This window comes from Bombus flavifrons, chromosome 7 (genome assembly GCF_040668555.2).
Source record: "Bombus flavifrons isolate JBK064 chromosome 7, iyBomFlav1_principal, whole genome shotgun sequence".
In the NCBI taxonomy this organism is placed as follows: domain Eukaryota; kingdom Metazoa; phylum Arthropoda; class Insecta; order Hymenoptera; family Apidae; genus Bombus; species Bombus flavifrons.
The window spans coordinates 11,818,425-11,838,479 of NC_138448.1; the positions used below are offsets into that span (position 1 = coordinate 11,818,425).

General features: G+C 33.7%; 3 protein-coding genes and 1 long non-coding RNA gene across 7 annotated transcripts; 2 read left to right on the top strand and 2 right to left on the bottom strand.

Moving 5' to 3' along the window:
• Nucleotides 1-12: 12 nt before the first annotated feature.
• On the bottom strand, nucleotides 13-4,056 carry CenG1A (Centaurin gamma 1A). The gene is made up of 13 exons (XM_069116319.1): nucleotides 3,854-4,056; nucleotides 3,486-3,718; nucleotides 3,197-3,338; nucleotides 2,953-3,084; nucleotides 2,596-2,753; nucleotides 2,384-2,529; nucleotides 2,114-2,312; nucleotides 1,939-2,041; nucleotides 1,629-1,856; nucleotides 1,432-1,549; nucleotides 1,028-1,240; nucleotides 803-947; nucleotides 13-715 (listed from the first exon to the last, which is right to left on the bottom strand). Exons 1-13 carry the CDS (start codon nucleotides 4,017-4,019, stop codon nucleotides 539-541), a joined length of 2,160 nt encoding a protein of 719 aa, XP_068972420.1. The 5' UTR covers nucleotides 4,020-4,056; the 3' UTR covers nucleotides 13-538.
• Nucleotides 4,057-4,539: 483 nt separating this feature from the next.
• On the top strand, nucleotides 4,540-10,103 carry nompB (intraflagellar transport protein 88-like protein nompB). Its single transcript, XM_069116318.1, has 16 exons — nucleotides 4,540-4,659; nucleotides 4,859-5,039; nucleotides 5,121-5,171; nucleotides 5,240-5,415; nucleotides 5,497-5,692; nucleotides 5,769-5,986; nucleotides 6,087-6,318; nucleotides 6,590-6,747; nucleotides 6,823-7,009; nucleotides 7,081-7,267; nucleotides 7,331-7,478; nucleotides 7,548-7,659; nucleotides 7,733-8,093; nucleotides 8,163-8,357; nucleotides 8,720-8,834; nucleotides 9,493-10,103. Exons 2-16 carry the CDS (start codon nucleotides 4,905-4,907, stop codon nucleotides 9,545-9,547), a joined length of 2,526 nt encoding a protein of 841 aa, XP_068972419.1. The 5' UTR covers nucleotides 4,540-4,659; nucleotides 4,859-4,904; the 3' UTR covers nucleotides 9,548-10,103.
• On the bottom strand, nucleotides 5,257-9,512 carry LOC138181505 (uncharacterized). The gene is made up of 3 exons (XR_011173522.1): nucleotides 8,927-9,512; nucleotides 8,153-8,820; nucleotides 5,257-5,390 (listed from the first exon to the last, which is right to left on the bottom strand). It is a non-coding gene; the product is annotated as an uncharacterized LOC138181505 (long non-coding RNA).
• Nucleotides 9,948-19,516, top strand: LOC138181494 (hexokinase type 2). Of its 4 annotated transcripts, none has more exons than XM_069116326.1 (10): nucleotides 9,948-10,103; nucleotides 13,947-14,050; nucleotides 16,259-16,412; nucleotides 16,638-16,856; nucleotides 17,222-17,541; nucleotides 17,620-17,732; nucleotides 17,819-17,977; nucleotides 18,061-18,200; nucleotides 18,273-18,406; nucleotides 18,480-19,516. In XM_069116326.1, exons 2-10 carry the CDS (start codon nucleotides 13,967-13,969, stop codon nucleotides 18,567-18,569), a joined length of 1,413 nt encoding a protein of 470 aa, XP_068972427.1. In that variant the 5' UTR covers nucleotides 9,948-10,103; nucleotides 13,947-13,966; the 3' UTR covers nucleotides 18,570-19,516. The 4 variants fall into 4 exon arrangements, with proteins under 4 accessions (XP_068972427.1, XP_068972430.1, XP_068972429.1 ...); XM_069116328.1 differs by lacking the exon at nucleotides 9,948-10,103 and adding an exon at nucleotides 12,617-12,755; XM_069116327.1 differs by lacking the exon at nucleotides 9,948-10,103 and adding an exon at nucleotides 13,380-13,751.
• The last annotated feature ends 539 nt before the right edge of the window (nucleotides 19,517-20,055 follow it).

The window sequence follows — 20,055 nt, forward strand, 5'->3', positions numbered from 1 at the left end:
GAAGTAATCCGATTATATTGCGAGGTAATTATATGTTTAATTTATAATTAATAAAATAAAAGTTATAAAAGCATTTTTCAAATACATTAAATGTATTCGGTGTATAAATATAACTAGATTTATGAGTGTTTGTACTCTCAGTCATTGATAATGTACACTCCAATTTACTATTAGACAATACTTTCACTGACCTAAACCTTGTTAAATATATATATATTTATATATATAGTATGAATTATACTTTTAATTCAAACTACTCTTCAATGTACAAATATATATGCAAAGTATGTTATATTCGTTAAAATATCTGGTCAAATTTTTTATGAACTTTATAGCCATCATTAAAAAGATATATACTGTTACGTACAATGTAAGTCCTCTATATTATAGAAATAGACCGTTTTATGCTTTGAATCCATTTAACATACTTTGGTTGTCTTTATGAGTATCAGTACTATTAATGATAAAAATTATATCAATTCTAAGCCATTAATTAAAGCATGACCTTCCATGCAATAAGTACATAACATAAACAATTTTAATACTGAGAAGTTTCTACATCATCTACTCCAGAAATACTAGCTTGTTCAAGTACTTCAAGAAGCTTCTGCATTTCCATAGAATCCGATGAATTGTCAAGCGTTCTTTCGAGTGCTCGTACATACGACATACACGTACGCCCTTCGTGGTCTAAGTTTTGTGGATTTGCTTTATGCTGTAATTATTCAATAATATACAAGTACTTATATGATTTTTATAACATATGTATATATACTTTAATCGGTCAAGAGTAAATACACACCCATATTAGAAGTTGTGCCATAGCTAAATTTCCTGTGGCACAAGCCAAATGCAAAGGCGTTCTTAAATCTTCCATACTGACAGGCATATTGATATCTTCATAACTACATCTGGCTAAGCATAATGTAAATGCTCTCATATCACCCCTACATTACATTTAATACAACAAATCATCCAACAATAATTTATAACAATACAACTCATCCGAAAGTCTAAAAATATTTACCGGCAAACCGAATCAATAAGCAGCTTCCCTAAAGAAATGTTCGGATTAATCGGTGGTAAAAAGAGTTTGTCTTCATATTTCCATCTGATCCATTGTTCCTTCTCTTCTCTAGGAGAATCTGAATTTGGTTTCTGTTTCCCATTTAGACAATATTCCCAAACATTATTTGCTATATCATTACCAAGGGCTAACATTACACTTAACTGACCTGCGCTAAAATTAATGTCAAGGCTATTTTATGCTGTATATACATGCATAGCTCACATGCAATACTAATAATATACATTTATATAATTATATGTTCAAGAACAAATCATTTATTAATAAAATTATTATTTTTGCTGTATTCAATATTACATAGATCGAAAAATTGAAACGATAAAATAAGTAGCTATCGCACTTACGACCAATCATCCAAGTCTAAGGATCTAACTTTTGATATGTGTGAACCTAAATTTCTGTGTATTCCTGAGCATTCAATGCACATTAATACACCTAAGTTTAAACTAGCCCAGTCCGGATCTAAAATACGATTATAAATTGAATATAAGGAATAAAATCAAAAAGACTTCTCTAATAAATTTAGAAGTGAACTACTTACTAGGTACACCACAATCTACACAAGCATCATTTCCTGATACTTTGTTCTTTATACAATGCATTTTGAAAGCATCAGTTTCGTTTTTTTTATCACCATCGCTATTTTGTAAACTCGATAATATCTGTTGTTCTATAGCAGAAATCCAACTATCTCTTTCTTCAGCATTATTTGCTTCAAAATGCCATGTCTTATTTTCTAGTGAAATGATAGAAAATTCAAAACTATCTTCTGTAAATTAAGATACACATAAAATGAAATCAATTTGTTTACAATATAAAATGTAGGATCATTCAAATAAATATTTAAGCACCTTGAGCATTGGATGATTTAGAACCTTTAGGCGTTTTTCCAGGCACTTTTACAGTCACATATTGTAATAATATTTCTTTACCATTAGTATCATTCATATAATCCTGGAAACATATATAAATCTCTTAAACATAATGCACAATGTTTATAAAAATATTAAATTACGATACAATTACATGTAAGCTGGAATGATAAGTTAAACGACCATCTTCCAATAATGTAACATATTTCTTTTTCCATTCTTTTAAAGATTTACTACTGCGTTTAAATAAGTATCCTTGTTTAACAGGTATTTCCCTACCAACACCCATCTCACCCATGTTATATTTTTCCTTTTTTGATGGAGTAAATATATTAGACTTTCTTCTAAATTTCCTATATCATAAAACTTGAGTAAGACAAATTTTTTCCGTAATTAAAAAAATTATATATCACAAAAATTAAACCTGATAGTGGTTGGTGTTAATATTGAGGATCTAAAATCTCCATGTTGATTCTGTGCATTATGAAAATTGTCACCCATTATTCCAGAATCATTTTGGGTAGAACTATGATGAAATGATCTACTAGAATCTTCATCTTTATCAGATACCTGGACAAATATAAATTGTTACACAAATTTTTTAATTCAGTACATTGAAAGAAGAGAATAACTCACGTTTAATTTTGACGAATTTGTTGCTTCCATTTCTTTGGTCAGAAGTTGTGTATTTTTGGCAATCATTGGAACAGAATACTTTGTTTCATTGTCTATTGCTTGTTGTCCATTACATCGATAATGTTTTGCAGATATATGTTGTATAATTTTTTGACACACTGTAATATTCAGAATACTCTCAAAATATTTATCAAAGTCACTGCAGTATAATAGTAATGATGTAAGAAAGAATACAATAAAAATGAATGATATTTATACATGCTGTGAATTTAGTACAAACAAACTATTACATTATAAACTATTCTGTAATGAAACTAAATTTGCATGCAACATTGGGAATTGTTCTAAACTATTTACCATCTTGAAATACTCTTTCAACATTCAAACCATAAATAGCACATGTTTCATAATAAGGACACCTCAAGTCACATGCCAATTTTCGTGGTCTAACATCCTTTATAACCCGGGGATTAGAATCATTAATTGAATCTAAATAATGTAATAAACATGATTTAATACAAAATACATTAGTGTACATTGTAATGTGTAAGAAATTCATGTAACAAGAAATATTTTTATAATTATTAAACATAAATATTACCTTGAACTCCTACTAGTATTTTTGGTACTTCTGACATATTTCGAAATGAACACATTCTATTATAAAAACTGCAAACTATTGAGAAACTTTCCTCACTCTCTAAACTAAATACAAGTAATAAAGCATCTATCCAAGCAGAAAACTGAAATAAGTGATGCCTGTGTTAAATGTTATTAAGTAAAGAATATTATCACAATAATACGCATAATATGTTTTTTAACATATGTATACATAAATACACATATGTACATCTATATGATAATTATATATATAATATATTGTTGTGTACTTGTGACTCTGGTATACCACCCTCATCTCTAATTAGCAAGAGATAACTCTGATCATTGATAAAGACTTCCTTTTTAAAGCGACCACCTTCTGGAGATTCTTCATGCATAAATGAACCGGTTAAATATCTATGAACTAAAGCAGATTTCCCTGAGTCAGATGAACCAATAATTCCCAAATGTAATTCTGGAACATCTCTAGCCAATGTCCATTCATGACTATTGACAAATGAATCTATTAACAAAAGATTTTAATTCATAGTAATTAAAAAAAATAATAACTTGCTTATTGTTATATAAAAAGATATATTTAGAAATATTAAAATAAAAAAAATATATATACTACTTTTTTTCGCAATAAGTATCATACCTTCAATTGCAACAACATGTTCGCGGATTTGTTTTGCAATGTGTGTATCAGATATCAGATCTATTAAGTCATAAATAGCATAAATTGATGGATGAACACTTTCGAAACGTTGTATTTCTTGTCTAATTGCAAGGGAATGATCGTGCGCACTTTGCTCAGTTGTCATTTTCTTAAAATTTCTTAAAATTACTTTTCGAAATCACATTACTGATACAGCCTCGAACTGTATTGTATTCGAGTCAACGATTAAAATATTTCCACATGATTTCAAGAATTGAAACTTATCTGTTATCATGTAACACATGTCAAATTTGGCTATTTATCAACATTATTGGATGAACAAAACAGGTTATTTGGCACTCTGCATAAAGCAACCCCACCTTTTTGGGAAACAAATACAGAACGTACTGTCAAATTGCCAAGATAAAGTTATTAGATTTAATACTTGTAAATCAACTATATTCTTTTATAAAAACTGTTATACGCTGTTAAAATATTCTTTTTACGTAAAGCTTATATGAAACTTCATTACGTTCATGGTTTTATAGATCTGTCGTCCAAAAAGTGTATGAAGGCCTACATTGCCAACCAATAAATGTTAGGTACCGTTGCAGAATGCAATTGAATGTAATTACAGTGCAGTCTATTTTTATTTACAAGAAAAACCGTACAACCTGATATCTATCAATGATCATTGTTATTAAAAGTCATGTTTACTCAATTAATTACAATAAAACTATAATTTATAATAATATAAGAGCAACCTAAATCTATTGACATTTCCAACATAGATGTAACTAGATAAGGTTTGTTTGTACTGCAGCGCATGAATCAGGCATGAATCAATTATAGCGTCTCTTATGACACTTATTGTTCGTTTTTCAAAGTACTTTTTACAAAGGAAAAATGATAAAAACTATCACAAAATATTAATTGTATCGTGAGAATTAATAAATCTATTCAACTATTTTGCCTAAAATACACTTTTATAAATTTGCTTTGTAGAAGAGCAAAATACGATTAAAAAATATAATTTACAAAAATATCCACAATGTCTAATATACAAATTGATGATGATATTTATGATGGATATAATGATTATCCATCAATATATAGCATCAAAGATCTTGAACAAGATGAATTAATTCAAGAAACGCTGCATACAAGTTATGCAAAAAGATCAATTGTAAGTGATAATGAATACATGTACAATAAAACAGAATAGTTGGACTGAATAATAAAATATTTTGACTTTTTAATTATGCAGTTTACACCAAAAGTACCAGGAAGTGCTATGCGTTTGGGTACTTCAACTGGGGTAAATGAATATATTATCTTGTATTGTATTTCATAATATTGTTTTAATATGCAATTTAATATTTGTAGTTTCACAGAAGTGGTACTGGTATACCAGTGCGTCCTAATACTAGTGGATTAAGGCCAATGACTGCAGTCAGAGGAGCTGGTTATACTAGTAGTAATCGTCAACCATTTGATCCATTGAATATGAATAGTTCTACCAGAGGGCCTGCACCACCTTTAGAAAGTGGAAAGGAAGACACGTAAGATCATAGTGATTGATAATAAAATAAAATTAAATTGTATTAAGTTTTTGAAGAGCAGTATTTTAATACTTTATAAAGGCCTGAAGAAAAAATAAAAGTGGCTGAAAGAAAAATTATGGAACTAATAGAAAGTTCAGTACAAGCATCATATGAAAACAATACAAGAGTTGCTTTAGAGAGAGCCAGAGAAGCTTCTTCGAGGGAAAGAGCTCTTATTAGACTACAAGAACAAGCTGGGCTTAGTGACAATCATAATGTAGATTTAACATTTGCTGTAAGAATTAAATTTTGTCTTTGAAATATGTTTTACCAAAATTATTGAAGACTGTTAATGTTTTATCATTTTTCAGGTCATTTTTAATTTGGCAACTCAATATACTAACAATAATATGTTTACTGAAGCTATAGCAACTTACCAAGCTATAACAAGAAATAGGATGTTCAGCAATAGTGCCAGATTAAAAGTGAATATGGGAAATATATATGTCAAAATGGGACAATTGTCTCAAGCAATTAAAATGTACAGAATGGCATTTGATCAAGCTCCAGCAGCTCATAAAGATTTAAGGTAATGAGATGATTGAGAGTTATTATAAGAACTTGTTGGGCTATTAATATTAAATTTTTATGTCTGCCATTTTTATATTAACTTACTAAATAATTCGCAGAATAAAAATAATGCATAACATTGGAATGTTATTTGTACAAATGGGTCGTTTGGAAGAAGCAGCTAATAGTTTTGAATGGGTCATGAAAGAAAGAGCTGAATTTAAAGCAGGCTTGCATGCTGTTTTATGCCATTTTGCATTATCTCATAGGGATAAAATGAAAAGGTCATTTTTAGAGTTATTAGAGGTTCAACTTAACATAGATCAGGAGGACAGATATAATATAAGTACAGTGAGTTGGGCACGTTATCACTATGCAAAGTGTTTTTCTGAGCATTGCCCACACTCAATAGCTATATAAGTATTTAGTCTTGTGCTTTAAATCATATTGGGAAACACATTTTTGAAAAATGATTATGATTTTATGCACTAATGTTTTTATGCAGCAATTTTAAGTTTATTGATAATATTGTACCCACTAAGCACAATGTAAATACATTGCTAGTTCCCAATAAAATATTTGTTCTAGTTCTATTTTAAAATTTTTGTATTTTATTTTGTAGGATGATGCTGCTTTTAACATATTGAATGAAATTTTAAAAAATGATGATTTGTCTAAGTTAGAGAAAGAGTTAAAATTGGAAGCAGAGAAAACTATTCTTTGTGCTGCAAAACTCATTGCACCTGTAATTGAAGATACACTCACAGCTGGTTTTGCTTGGTAAGATTAAAATACTACTTAAATTAAACACTGCTAAATTTTTTTGTATATTAATTACAATCAAATTTTTTATAGGTGTGTGGATACTATAAAGTCTTCAACTTATGGACCATTAGCTGCCGATTTGGAAATAAGTAAAGCTATGGTATTTTTACATAATCGAGAAACGCAATTGGCTATTGATACCTTAAGAATGTTTGAAAATCGTGAAAGTAAAGCTAATAGTTCCGCTGCGACAATGCTTTCATTTATTTACTTTCTTGTAAGAAATGATATTTGTTTTCGTTGATTATGAATAAAATATCAATAAAATAATTTTTATATCACTTTCAGCAAGGAGATTACGAACAAGCGGAAAGATGTGGAGAAATTGCTCGAAATGCGGACAGTTACAATGCAGCAGCTTATGTTAATTTATCAGCTTGTGCAATCAGAAAGGGTGAATTAAATATTGCTAGAGAACTTCTCTTATGCTCATTAGATACGGATGCTAGTCATGTGCAAGCTCTTTATAATTTAGGTAATTATTACTACTAACGTGGGAGTATAAATATCAAATATTTTATGAAATCTCATTTAATAGGGTTAGTATATAAAAAGCAAAATATGTACGAAGAAGCATTGGAATGTTTTTGGAAAGTTCGTAACATTGTTAGACATGATCCACAAACAGTATATCAAATTGGTCAATTATATCAACTTATGAACGATACAGACCAAGCAACAGAATGGTATTATTATTTTATATGCATCTTGAAATTGATTTTAATTTGAGTAATTAATATTTGAATTTATATTAGGTACAATCAATTACTTGGTATAATACCATGTGATCCTGGAGTTTTGCAAAAAGTGGGTGAAATGTATGATACTGGTGGAGATAAACAACAAGCCTATCAATTTTATAGCGATGTAAACTTTTTTACTGTACACATATTTTATTTCATTCTACTATATTTTATTATTAAAGTTTATATCTGTCCAGTCTTATAGATTTTTTCCTGCCAATTTTGAGGTAATCGATTGGCTTGGATCATATTTCGTATCGATGCAACTTGCCGAGAAAGCGCTAGTTTATTTTAAGAAAGCAGTAGAACTTGCTCCTGATGAGCCAAGATGGCGATTACTTGTCGCTGCATGTTTAAGACGAATTGGTCAATTTCACAAAGCTGTTTTGGAGTATCAAGATATTCATAATAAGTTTCCTGAGAATATTGAATGCTTGAAATTTTTGGTTCGTTTATGTAGTGATCTCGGCTTAAAAGAAGCACAATTATATGCAACAGAATTAAAACGCGCCGAGAAAGCGAAAGAATTGAAGGATAGACAAGGATCAGCAAGACCAGGTACAGATAGTGTATATCTTTGACTGTATGAAACATGGTATTATTACTATATTTAATACCTATATATAGGCTCAAGAAGGAGTAATAGTGGGACATCATCACGAACTGGTTCTGGAATGAGCGTATTATCAGACCACAGGTCAAGTCCCACATTTAATAGAAGAGAAAATCAAGGTTTAAGTAGCGCTGGTATCACGCGACCTAATCGAATTTCTGCAACTGAAAATATTACGGACGTGGCAAACGATGTCACTGATCAAACAGGTACGCACTCTTTTACGTTGAAATCGTTACAAAAAAATAATAAATTTTATGATCGGTATAATTTGCAAAATAGTAGATATACGAATGCTTAGTACAGTTATCAAAGTGTCGGGAATACGTAGCTTTATTTGAAATGAACATTAACAAGGATGATTTACTGATGATAGTTGGACTACGCTAATGGATTGAATAGATGATAAATGAGTCTAGCTATTTTGAACAGCCTATTTTTGATCCTTGTATACAATAATGAATCCCAAACTTATACGGCATCCTATTGTTTATTATCGACCTTTTAAACAATTTAAAAGGAAATACTACACAAAGAGGTGTTACAAGTGCATGTAAAGTATTTTCTGTAGGTACTCCTTATGTTGATCCCATTGGCCCGTTACCTGTTCGTCCTATGACGTCTGCCGGAAAAAGAGATGATGATTTTGGTGATGAAGAACTCGGGGATGATCTGTTACCGGAATAGTATGAATTTGTTATATTTATCATTTTTATATTTTATCTTATTATTTTTATAAACGTAATGCTAGTTAAAAGTACAAAGCAAAATATCTCACGTGTTTTAATTTTATGACAACGAATAAATGAAAATAGAGACATAAGTTTATATATCTTTTTCACTTGAGTTAATCTCGTTTGGTATCAGTCATTAAGCTTACATGAAAAACCTCACGTGCGCTTTTATCTACTTCATCAATGTCGCAAAGTTTAACTTCAGAAATGGAGTTATTATCGTTCCTTTGCACGTTCTCATCAGGTTTTCAAAGTCAAGTCTGAATATACTGGAGTCTTAATATCGTGGTTTTATTAATTATCATTTCGAAGTGCAAGTTGCTTGTCTATAGAATGGTACTACACATTACGAAACCACGAGGGTCGAGCAATTGTAACGATCTAAATTTAAACACACTGACCACTTTAATCAAACTCCATTCAGCCTATATAGCTTAGGAGACGGATGTTATTTTATTGTAGCTATGTTCAAACTCCATTCAACTGACATAATGCGAGCCTGTAAGGACATTGGGAACGTGCTGTTCTAAACTTCTATACCTTTATCACATTTACGTTAAATAAATTCCTATTGTTATGTATAGTAGTTATATATATATATTTTACGTAGTCTCGATTCCTCTCATCTTTTACCGAGTTCATCACGAGACTATCGAAGGAATTGAGGATCGATGGATCTACTGAAAAGATTGTGGGAAAAAGGCGGGAGGTATCAGCTGCGCGACGCTGGAGAAATCTTTACGTTTATGCGCGTGTTACATGGTTTTGCATCGCGAGTACAATGTCACGTGGTCTCAATGCGTGCGATATCCTAGAACGCGTGTGTGTATCCGCATTCACGCGATACATCAGAGAAACTGTCACGAGTTAAGACTGTCTGTGCACGAAAAGAGACAAGCGTAGGACAGATGTAGTAGTCGCGTGTATGAAACGCGTAAGCGCGTGTATGGGCACGAAGGCGCGCGCACGCAATACGCGCCGATATGGTTTTAAAGTTCGAGCAGTGGGGAAGCGACGATCTGGAGGCTCGACTAGTTGCTACTCTGAGGCGGAGTACATTTCACGGTATCCCACCCACGTGCTTGTACGTGTGAGTGAGCTCTGTCACGTCTCGAGAAGCTTACAGTCACTGACCGGTAACTGGACCCAGCGAAGGATAGAAAAGGATCAAGAAGCTGGAGCAATCGCGCGAGTTGACAGTCATACGTAGAAAGTATTAGGGTGAGTTTGTATTTCGTTTTCCTAGAACGGAGCGCACGCGCTAGTCAACACCATCAGACTCGTTGATCCTTGACAACAGGAGTATGTTTGATTTGTTCAAACGGCGTCAATGTCATCGTAATATCGTGTATTGCTTCCGAGTCCTAGATTAACGCAGACTTATTATTTCTCTAACCGGTTTCAAACGTTGATGTCGTTGTCGCGGCATGAGAAATTCAATGTGAAGGCATCTATTTCTAGTGTTTACTTTGTTGACGAGACCACGTGGGTCCTTGAAATGTTACACTGCAGGTGTTGTCATCGTACTTTAACGTATTCCTATGATTTTACTCGAGTACAGATTTAACTTTACGTTCATCGAACTGTTCAAAATTCAAACGTATCATCGTCACATCTCGTACATATTCACGCTGCATTTTTTTTGCACTTTATTAGACTTTGTCATTGACGATTCATGTATTATGTTGCGGGTATTACCGTTTGTCAAACATCGACTATTTCTGATAAATATCTTATCTTCTGGTCCGATCGTTATCGATGAAATTAATTTTGTAAAATACAATGTGTCGAGAGACATATGAGCTTATCGCATGATTTTTAATACCTTTTGAAATTAAAGTCATGTACTCTATCTTCGCCGTGATATTCTGAATGTATTATATATATCTAAATAGTCGTCACTGTCACATTTTCCTTGGCGCATAAACGCGTCCAATCAACACGAAATATTGACAGCTATTTCAGCAACACGTGTTTATGAACGTGTTTCGGACTTAGTGATTTCACCAATAACTAAAATGCCTCTAAAAATAACGCGTTGATGTTGTAAACCATAAGATATTATCACGAATTTGTCGTCTAATTGCAAAATTTTAATACATTAATTATGTCATCTATTACTTGTGTATTACTATGATACGGTATCGCTAAAATAGATAACGATTTTTTCTTCTTTAATAGCAGACAAACAATTTCGTGGTTTAGATTCATCGCCCGATACTTTGCTTAAGTTTTTGGAAAAAGAAAGAAAAGAAGAAATCCAATATTTCGAAACGTAAAACGAGCCGCTGCATTATCAAGGGAATTCTATTCGATTAAGATTTATTCGAGACCTTGGTGATAATGGTCCCGTAATTCACGGAAGCTCCATAATTCAAGCGGTAAAGATCATACATAATAACTGGGCATGCTCTTAACGAAAGGGCAGTCTGTTATCGTGAATGTAAAGTGCGTTTCGTCAAAAGCTGCTCATGAGTTCAATTTTACAACAAGTTGATTGAATAAACACTGCGCTCAACGTACGTTTTGCACGCTGTTCGTACGTCGAACTCTCGTGTCATTCTACTTACGTCATATTCGTTAATCTGATAAATCGAACGTGGTAACGATAAATTAACGATAAATTAACGATAAACGAAAAAAAAAGGTACAGTGGAGATCTTTAATTGCGATAGGTGAAGAACTGCTTAACGGAGTTCGTATTTCTCAATGGGACTATCATTCGCAGAAGAAGGTGCTGTGACGATTGACATGGTCCCTGTGACGAGTGTGCGTATTGCACTATGGATTAGAATCATCACGTCAAGTCAAGTGGCTAAATTATCCTGGTTGATGCTTTGCACCTTCCAATTGATTTTAATGGAGCTTTGTTCAGAAGCGACTTTGCTGTCTCGAAGAACGTTCTGGTGACATTTCACGATTTCTTCTCCCATTGGTAATCGACCGTGAAAAATCTATAGTGAATTGACCAACTCAAATGATCATCGATCAAATTAACCGATTCATCAGACAGAGATCGTTGCGGTTCGAAGCTAAGAACACAGTAATCGAGCTTGCTTCTATACGGTTACAGCGCGGATTCTAACGTTTAGGTACAATTTACGACGAGTACATAGCAATTCTATCGTTCGTACTTTATAAGTACGTTTTTTCTTGCGTCTCTTTTCTTTTTACTTGTGGACTGTTGATTCGGCAGTTAGTCGGCGTCTTTTCTTTCATTTCATTCTTTTACGTTCAATTTCTTCTTATCTGCCCATAAATAATTGCAAATTAATTAACATTAACAAAGGAAATATCAGGGAGAAGCCGTGGAGGGGAAGTAACTAAGAAACGGGTAAAGAGATAATAAAAGAAATATGTGTGTCATTGATATGCGAGGAACACGACATGTAGCTCGAACAATCTTGCTCACTGAACGGGTTCTTCAACTTTTATGTCCTTAATATCGACGTCAAAACTGGAATTTATCTTCTTTTTTAATGCACCGAACGCTTTATTTCTCGAGAGATGAATATTCTCCATTTCATTTCAGTATTTAAACAACTCGATAACGGAGCAGATAATATTTTAAAATTCAATTAAGTTTTTAAGTTTGGTGAACTACTCGATCGATTCAAATGGCCAGTTTATGCATAAGACTGTATGCACTTGTAATATGTAAGTACGCGCAAGCGCGACGCGTGTATTCTGATTCTCGCATACGTGTGTGTTTATTGTGTACTGACGACATGCATCTACAGAGACATCCAACACACAAGAAGTTCGGATAAAGAATCGCGTCCGTAAATTGCGGCGAGTGATTCTGTACGTTGTACTTCTTTCGCATCAAATTTGAAGAATGTCGCAACCTCGACAGGGTGTGATTAGTGAACGGTGAATTTCTTCTTCTTGATGGATCTCCTTTAAATTTTGTGATCAGTATTATCACTTGCCTGCCACTGTTGCAATATATTTACGAGTTCACATGATTGACTCCTCATTATCATTAAGGTTTTCTATTTGGTCGATAAAACTGTCTGTATGAGCAATATATTTTAGCCAATGTATCATGGCTATCGCGAAATTGTCAGAAGGAATGTTCGTACGAGTTACATTAAGCAACCGTATATTTTCTTTTTATCAATTAGTGACGAGATAGAGATAATGTTACGATGATTGATGACCTGTAGAGCAAAGAGTGCCTGTCTGGTAATGATATCGGTCAAGCAATTGTGTCTTCCTATAAGTTTTAGATAAAATGGTCTTTTCCTTCCCATTGTGGTCGATGTAGTTGCAGGTGCACGATATATGATTGTTTGTTAAATTCTCTTCAAGCTTGCCAAATAGATGAACCGCCGTTTTCACATCCAAAAAACTTATGCTGTGCCTCATTTATTTGACTTGTAGAATTATCATTATATCCGGTATTAATTAATTTAAGCAATGTAATCGAACGGTGTAGAGTTAATCGTTATTTGCGTCATAGTTAATAGCGGATTAGTTTAAAGGAAATGCTAAACGTAACGTCTGATTGCTGTTTCTTGAGAACGCGATGTTATAATTCACGTGACTCGATTACGGTGTTATCAAATGTTATAAAACATCATGGACTTTCAACTTTTCGTTTAACAGCAATTCTCTCGTGTTATCATCTAGCCGAAAGTCAAGGAAAAGAGTGGAAGTAGGGAAAATAAATAAGCGTAATAGTAAACGAAGTGATCTCTTTAAGTCGACATCAGAAAGTCTCTCGTGCTCGTGAAGAACCACGCGACAACTCGTTTCGTCGCGCACACCTACCTTGTCAGCCGTCACAGAAAATTCATTCACGTTGTAGCATCGCTTCTCTCATTCAAGAAGCTTCTATCTAAAGATAACGTTTGTGACAATCAGGTGAGCACGGGATATGTGCTTTTTACTTTTATTTTTTTTCTAATCGCTCTATTGTCACTGATCTCCTAAAGTTTGTTGTACATTAGATCAAAGATTGTACCAGAACTCTTATTACACGTTGTTCGTTCTTTTCGTGTTTCACTAGTCAAGTTCCATAAATATTCTATATTGGCTGACGATTTTCTTATTTTCCAGATAAATAAAAGCTTCCGAACATGGTCGTCCCTACGGAACATGCTCTTAACGAGGCGATACAAGTAGCGCCGTTGGTACTTTCGGACGATGTAAAGAGACATAAAGTGAGTAGATTATAATGCGTTTGCATTTTACACTCCACGTTGTTATTTAGAAGATTTTTTGTCTGTCTTGAACTTTTATCCTTTGGACTTACACGAATCAGAGGAAACTCGTAGTTCTGTCGTAATCGAGCGGGTGCGAACGCTCGATAAGGATGTCATTGAAAGAAACAAGACGAAGTTATGAAAATCATGGATTCAAACATGCATCATACTTACTGCTTACGAATGTTATTTGATCGCGCCCTGCTATTTCAAGAATTTGTCGAGCGATACGTCATCGGATCGCTAAAAAACATCCGTGCTCCGACGTTGTATCTATGTATTTATATGTTTTTTTCCCAGCTAGTCTATACGCTTCTTGCATAATTGATCGATATCTGACCGATCAATGTCAACTAGATTGAATCATTTCCGATGTAAGAAATGGCGAACACCGAGTCCTTAACCTTACGACATTCTCGTTAAGAGTTTACTGGCACCGATCGATCCTGCACACATACTTTCACTTTTGTTCCCGTCGATCTCTGTAGCAATGCCCACTAAGAGCAATTTATTCCGTCTGGTATATGCACTTTTCTTGAACGTGTATGATTACTTACGTAACCGTTTGTCGTTTATATAGAAACCGTTTAATTCGTGACAATATGCGTGCTGTGTCTTAACGAGAATTCAAGGGAATTTTTCTTCTGCGAAGCAAATATCTTGTAGCTCGGTAATCAAGGAATTCAGCGCAAAATGTGTAATTACCGATATACGACGTGATTAATATTTTTCTATAAGATACTACAATTAAGATGGATTAAACTGAATTCGACCAGTTATCATTCGTTTAGCCTCAAACCAGTCGTAAGTCATTTGCTTATCATGAGTCGGGGCATAGGGTTATCATAGGGAATTTTTACTACAAAGAGTTCAAGATTTTCAAATAAGTTATCGACGAAGATACGTTGCTTCATGCGATGATAAAACGGATAGAATGAGAATAATTAATAGTTCTATTGATCCGCTGTAACAATCGGTTGGAAATCAAAAAATAACAAAGCTTTCATGTTTCCTTTAATTGAATAGAATTTCGTAACAATCGACAATGCAAACGTCCGTGTGGGCTCGTACGATAAATGTTTTCATAGAGAATGTTACGCAACTGGGAACAAGTTACCCACACGCTCTTTTTGTATTTGATTAAAGTAGACCCAGCAATGTCATGGTTAATTTCTGTTTATTCTTATTTCTCCATGACTTGAGTTCCTTCCTTGATCTTTTTCGAATCGATATAAAGCAGATAAGCGTCACGAGAACAAGACATGGTAATAATTTCATCTACCACTATCACTGTATATCGCGTTGACAATTCAATCCATGAAACAAGCAATAAATTTCTTTCCACTTAAACTGTCATGTCGCTTAATACCTTTTGTCTCGTGCATTACCGGAGATTGTTTACGTACGAGTAAAGAACAGTACGCGGATATATTTTCTTTTCTAGCGACGAGCTCGTAATTTCCACAACAAGATGGCATTGACAATTGATCAAGACATTTTCTTGTCTTTCACTCGTCAGTTTAATACCGATTTTCAGAATTTGTACGTTCTGCCTTGGTAGTGATGTTTGCGTGAATGCAACCGGTTTGCCTTTGAGGAAGTGAAATATTAGTATTATCCTGGTTATGAGAAGTCTGCTTTCGATATTCTACTTGCATACGTATGTTGAACTCCGAAATAGAAAATAATCGAGATGAGGTATTAAAAATTTGTAGATTTGATCCGTGTACAATGTACAGGCGAAAATATCCAACGGAAATATACAATGTACAAATAGCGTTCATTTGTTGCGATAGCACTACATTTCTTACATAAACTCGAACGTAAAGACTATTTTATCGCATGTGTTAAGTATTCTATTGTTCGATTAGAACTTCCGTCAAGTAGCAAATGCTCTATTGTCGCAAAATTTAGCCATTTTATCATCGCGATTTGCCATCTGATTAGTATGAACGTAAATTCTACCTCTGGTGTGTCTATTAGAATCCCATTACAGATCACGTAACAGAGAGCAAGGTAAATACGAAAATTCCTCATAATCTTTATCAAAGGATTATTAAGATTTATAACTCGCGGAAAATTTCCCGACGATATTGTCCCGATCAAACAATTTCAACTACTATCACACGGATCATATAACGATGGCTTAAAGGATTTTATTTATAGATCGAAACAAGACTGGCACAGCTACGGTTTTCGGCTGCCACTGTAAGGAAGATCCAGGATGTTTTTGTGTCGGAAATGAATAAAGGAATTCACCAGCAGCCGTCCTCACTGCAGATGGAGAATACCTATGTCCCGGAACTTCTCGATGGCACAGGTTCCTACAATTCAAATCTTTGATAAGATTTTTTCCCAATTTGATAAGTATTATTTTCCGATATGTGATCGGCAGGAATTTTATGCGATTATACAATAGTTATTACGATATCTGGTGTATATATGTTGTAATCTAATAATACGAGTGGAACAATCGTAGCTTCTAACTTTGTTAGTTTTGTCTAGTTAATCACAATGTTGAAAGATCAATGCAAAATATTTTCAGAGGAGGGCTTGTATTTGGCGCTGGACCTTGGAGGCACGAATTTCCGAGTGCTTCTTTTAGAATTGAATCATGGTACACCTATACGCGAAGAAGTGAAGAAATATCACATTAGCTCTGATTTGAGAGTAGGCTCGGGGATTCGTCTGTTTGATTACCTAGCAGAATGCGTCAGTGATTTCGTCATTTCACAGGGTCTTCAGGATGTAGAGCTTCCTCTTGGTAAATTGGAATCAATATACATCACGTTTGAGACATCGGGAGAATCACGTGTGAGGTTTTTAATTGCTCTGTCTGTGGTCCGTAGTTCCTCAGAAATAACTTTTTGTGATTCCAGGATAATTGCAATTGTTTCGAGTTCGAGCAAAAATTCTATCTGAGAGTGTCAATCTTGAATGTTTTCAAGCACTTCTTACTATCAGCTCTTAAGTATTGTGTCTTACATTGATTTTACGAATCTAAGTGGATGATACTTGTTGTCGATTAGATTATCCTGATCTCATACGTGATCAATAATTCTCCAAACGGGATGATTAATATACAACATGAATATATGTATCAAGTATACATTTGAGTATACATTTCAGGATTCACGTTCTCCTTCCCGATAATTCAACATTCGTTGGATATTGGAGTACTGGTGACTTGGACTAAAACCTTCAATTGTCCCGACGTTGTTAACGAAGATGCCGTGAGATTGCTTCACGAAGCTTTGGATCGTCGAGGAGACACTAAAGTGAAAGTCGTGGCGATTCTGAACGACACTACAGGAACATTGGTGCAAGGATCAACGTTGGATCATAATACTGCAATTGGACTTATACTAGGCACCGGTAGCAATGCCTGTTATCTTGAACGAGCTGACAGAGTCGAACATTGGGAAACTGAGAGACACGGAGAACGCGAAGTACTTTTTTTAAATATTTTGTTTTGATATAGGGCAAACATTTGTTCTTGAATATTAAGTTGCTCATTGTTATTGCAGGTTATTATCGACATTGAATGGGGTGCATTTGGAGATAATGGTGTCCTGGACTTCATTAAAACAGATTACGATCGTGAAAATGATGCGAATTCGCTTATTGTAAATTCATTTACGTGAGTATCAATTCCCCTGAAAAATGTGGAACATAAAAGCTCTACTTCTGGTAAATTTACTACACTACGATTTTTTAAATTATCAGATTCGAGAAGTATATTAGTGGAAAATACTTAGGCGAGATTGTACGGGTAGTGCTCGCAAAGTTAACCAAAGAAGGCCTTCTATTTATAGGGGATCACACGCCCGGATCCCTTTTAGTCCCAGGCAATCTCACAAGCGATTTAGTATCTGATATCGAACAGTATGTTGTTTTCAATTAAAAAACTTTATAGTATATCTTTATTCTATAAATTTCCAATACTATACGTAAATATTAAAATGTAGAGATTCTGTGGACGGCGATGATAGCAGTACGAAGAAAATTTTAAGGAAGTTTGGTATCGATCCGGACGAAGAGGACGTGAAAATAGTACAATACGTTTGCGAAGTGGTATCTAATCGTGCAGCTCTTCTCGTTTCGATATGTAAGTTGAAGTATGTAATAGACCTAGTAGTATTAAATAATATTACTTTGTTAACCAAATTTATTTCTTTAGGCCTAGCAGTCTTGTTAAAACGAATCGATAAGAAGAGCGTCACAATTGCTGTAGATGGATCTCTTTACAAACATCATCCTAGACTAGAGACATGGATAAAACGATACATTCCACTGTTAGCTCCTGAACATAAAGTATGCTTCATATAATATTTTTTATTGTTTTATTTTGGTCCACGAAATTAATTGATTAATCGTGTATATATAGTTCCAGATGATCCATGCCGAGGACGGAAGCGGAAAGGGTGCTGCGTTGATTGCTGCAATCGCACAAAGACTTCAGAAAAGATTAGATTAGTACTAGCTAAAAGTTTCAAGTATGCTGGCGTATAAGTTTTTTGTTAGTGGCGTAAGTAATTTGCATCGGATCTCTAGTTAAACAAATTGTTCAGAGTATAGAATAATTTTAACAATCATGTACAGTCACATTCCCTATGTTAATAATGTCACCATTCACGTTTCTGATCTTCCACGTTCAAAGGTCTTATATATATTTTTGTTATACCTTTGAAGCGATAGTATATACAAATTATTGTACTGTTGTAATAGAAAGCATTCTGTTGTTACTCACTTTGTATCACAGAGTGATATTCGGAGGAAGAAGTTAGATTTATGCATTGTATATTTTTATCAGAAAAACATTTAAAAGGCACGTTACTCATAAAAGGAATGTAACGCCCTTTTATCACGCATCATCGAATGTTTGTGTACTTCGCTTAGAATTTACATTTTACAGCGTTTATGGGAACTACATATCTTCCTGAATACTTATGTTTAAATACTTTATTTTTCTTACATTGTTCAAAATATTCGTGACGTTATTTGTTATTTGTTATTAATTGGGTTTCGTTTTATCATTGTTACGTAAGGTTAGTTCGATCTTACTTGTTGAAGATTTTTCTCGCAATTTAAAAAATGAAAATACGTGGTATGTGTGAGGTGTAATTGTGTATCGTGAAGAAAATGGTACACTCACGATTGATATTGCAAATATTTCTTGAGTAGTGTGAGTAGTTTGTACTCCCATCTTAAGAATATGAGACAATTGTGATATGAACCACTGAACAAAGGTATTGGAACAAAGTGATAGGAGAGTTAAGTACAAAATAAGAAAAAAATCGCGTAAACATTCTAGAACACAAATGTTTGTATAAAATGTTATATCTTGTAAATGATTGCGGGAACGTCCGGTTTTTTGTACTAGCGGAACGAGATTGTTATAATAAATCCATAAATGAAAATCGAGCAATTGTTCAGTTACTCTACCTCATTACAATTCTTCAGTTTTAAAAAGATATGGAACTTTGTACCTTTGAACCCTTGAACGTCAGGTGTAAGTTTTAGAACAGTACCGGAAGTCAATGCTGTGCTATATTGTAGCAGTTAATGATCAACGATTGCAATTATTGATGACTACAGTTATAAGTGGCTGATTATCAGTCACAATTAATGATTAGAGTTTACTTCAATCGAAGTACAGTTGGAATTACCGATCAGAATAAGTACATAATTATCAATTGCGACTTTTGAAGATTAAAAATTAATCAATCAATCGAATGAAATATTTTAATTGATCGTTATTCAACACCGTGGAAAGTGCTCGATTAGAACAGCAATACAAAAAGTAAACGAAGTTCTACGGTCACTAATTTACCCTTAGTTAAATAATTAATTAAATCATTAATAGATACATTGGTTATTGCTCGACTTGCTGTAACTTAGTCTATTGATCTTGTTGCTAGGTGATCTGAGCGCGGTTCTTTCGAACGCATCAATGTCTAATG

Coding starts and splice junctions, on each gene's coding strand:
- nompB (XM_069116318.1), top strand. CDS start 4,905: ATGTCTAATATACAAATTGATGATGATATTTATGATGGATATAATGAT. Junction 5,416..5,496: donor GAAAGTGGAAAGGAAGACAC/GTAAGATCATAG, acceptor TACTTTATAAAG/GCCTGAAGAAAAAATAAAAG. Junction 7,660..7,732: donor CCTATCAATTTTATAGCGAT/GTAAACTTTTTT, acceptor ATATCTGTCCAG/TCTTATAGATTTTTTCCTGC.
- LOC138181494 (XM_069116326.1), top strand. CDS start 13,967: ATGGTCGTCCCTACGGAACATGCTCTTAACGAGGCGATACAAGTAGCG. Junction 17,542..17,619: donor AGAGACACGGAGAACGCGAA/GTACTTTTTTTA, acceptor TTGTTATTGCAG/GTTATTATCGACATTGAATG. Junction 18,407..18,479: donor TGTTAGCTCCTGAACATAAA/GTATGCTTCATA, acceptor GTGTATATATAG/TTCCAGATGATCCATGCCGA.
- CenG1A (XM_069116319.1), bottom strand. CDS start 4,019: ATGACAACTGAGCAAAGTGCGCACGATCATTCCCTTGCAATTAGACAA. Junction 3,719..3,853: donor ACATGTTGTTGCAATTGAAG/GTATGATACTTA, acceptor TTTTGTTAATAG/ATTCATTTGTCAATAGTCAT. Junction 3,085..3,196: donor AATACTAGTAGGAGTTCAAG/GTAATATTTATG, acceptor TACATTATTTAG/ATTCAATTAATGATTCTAAT.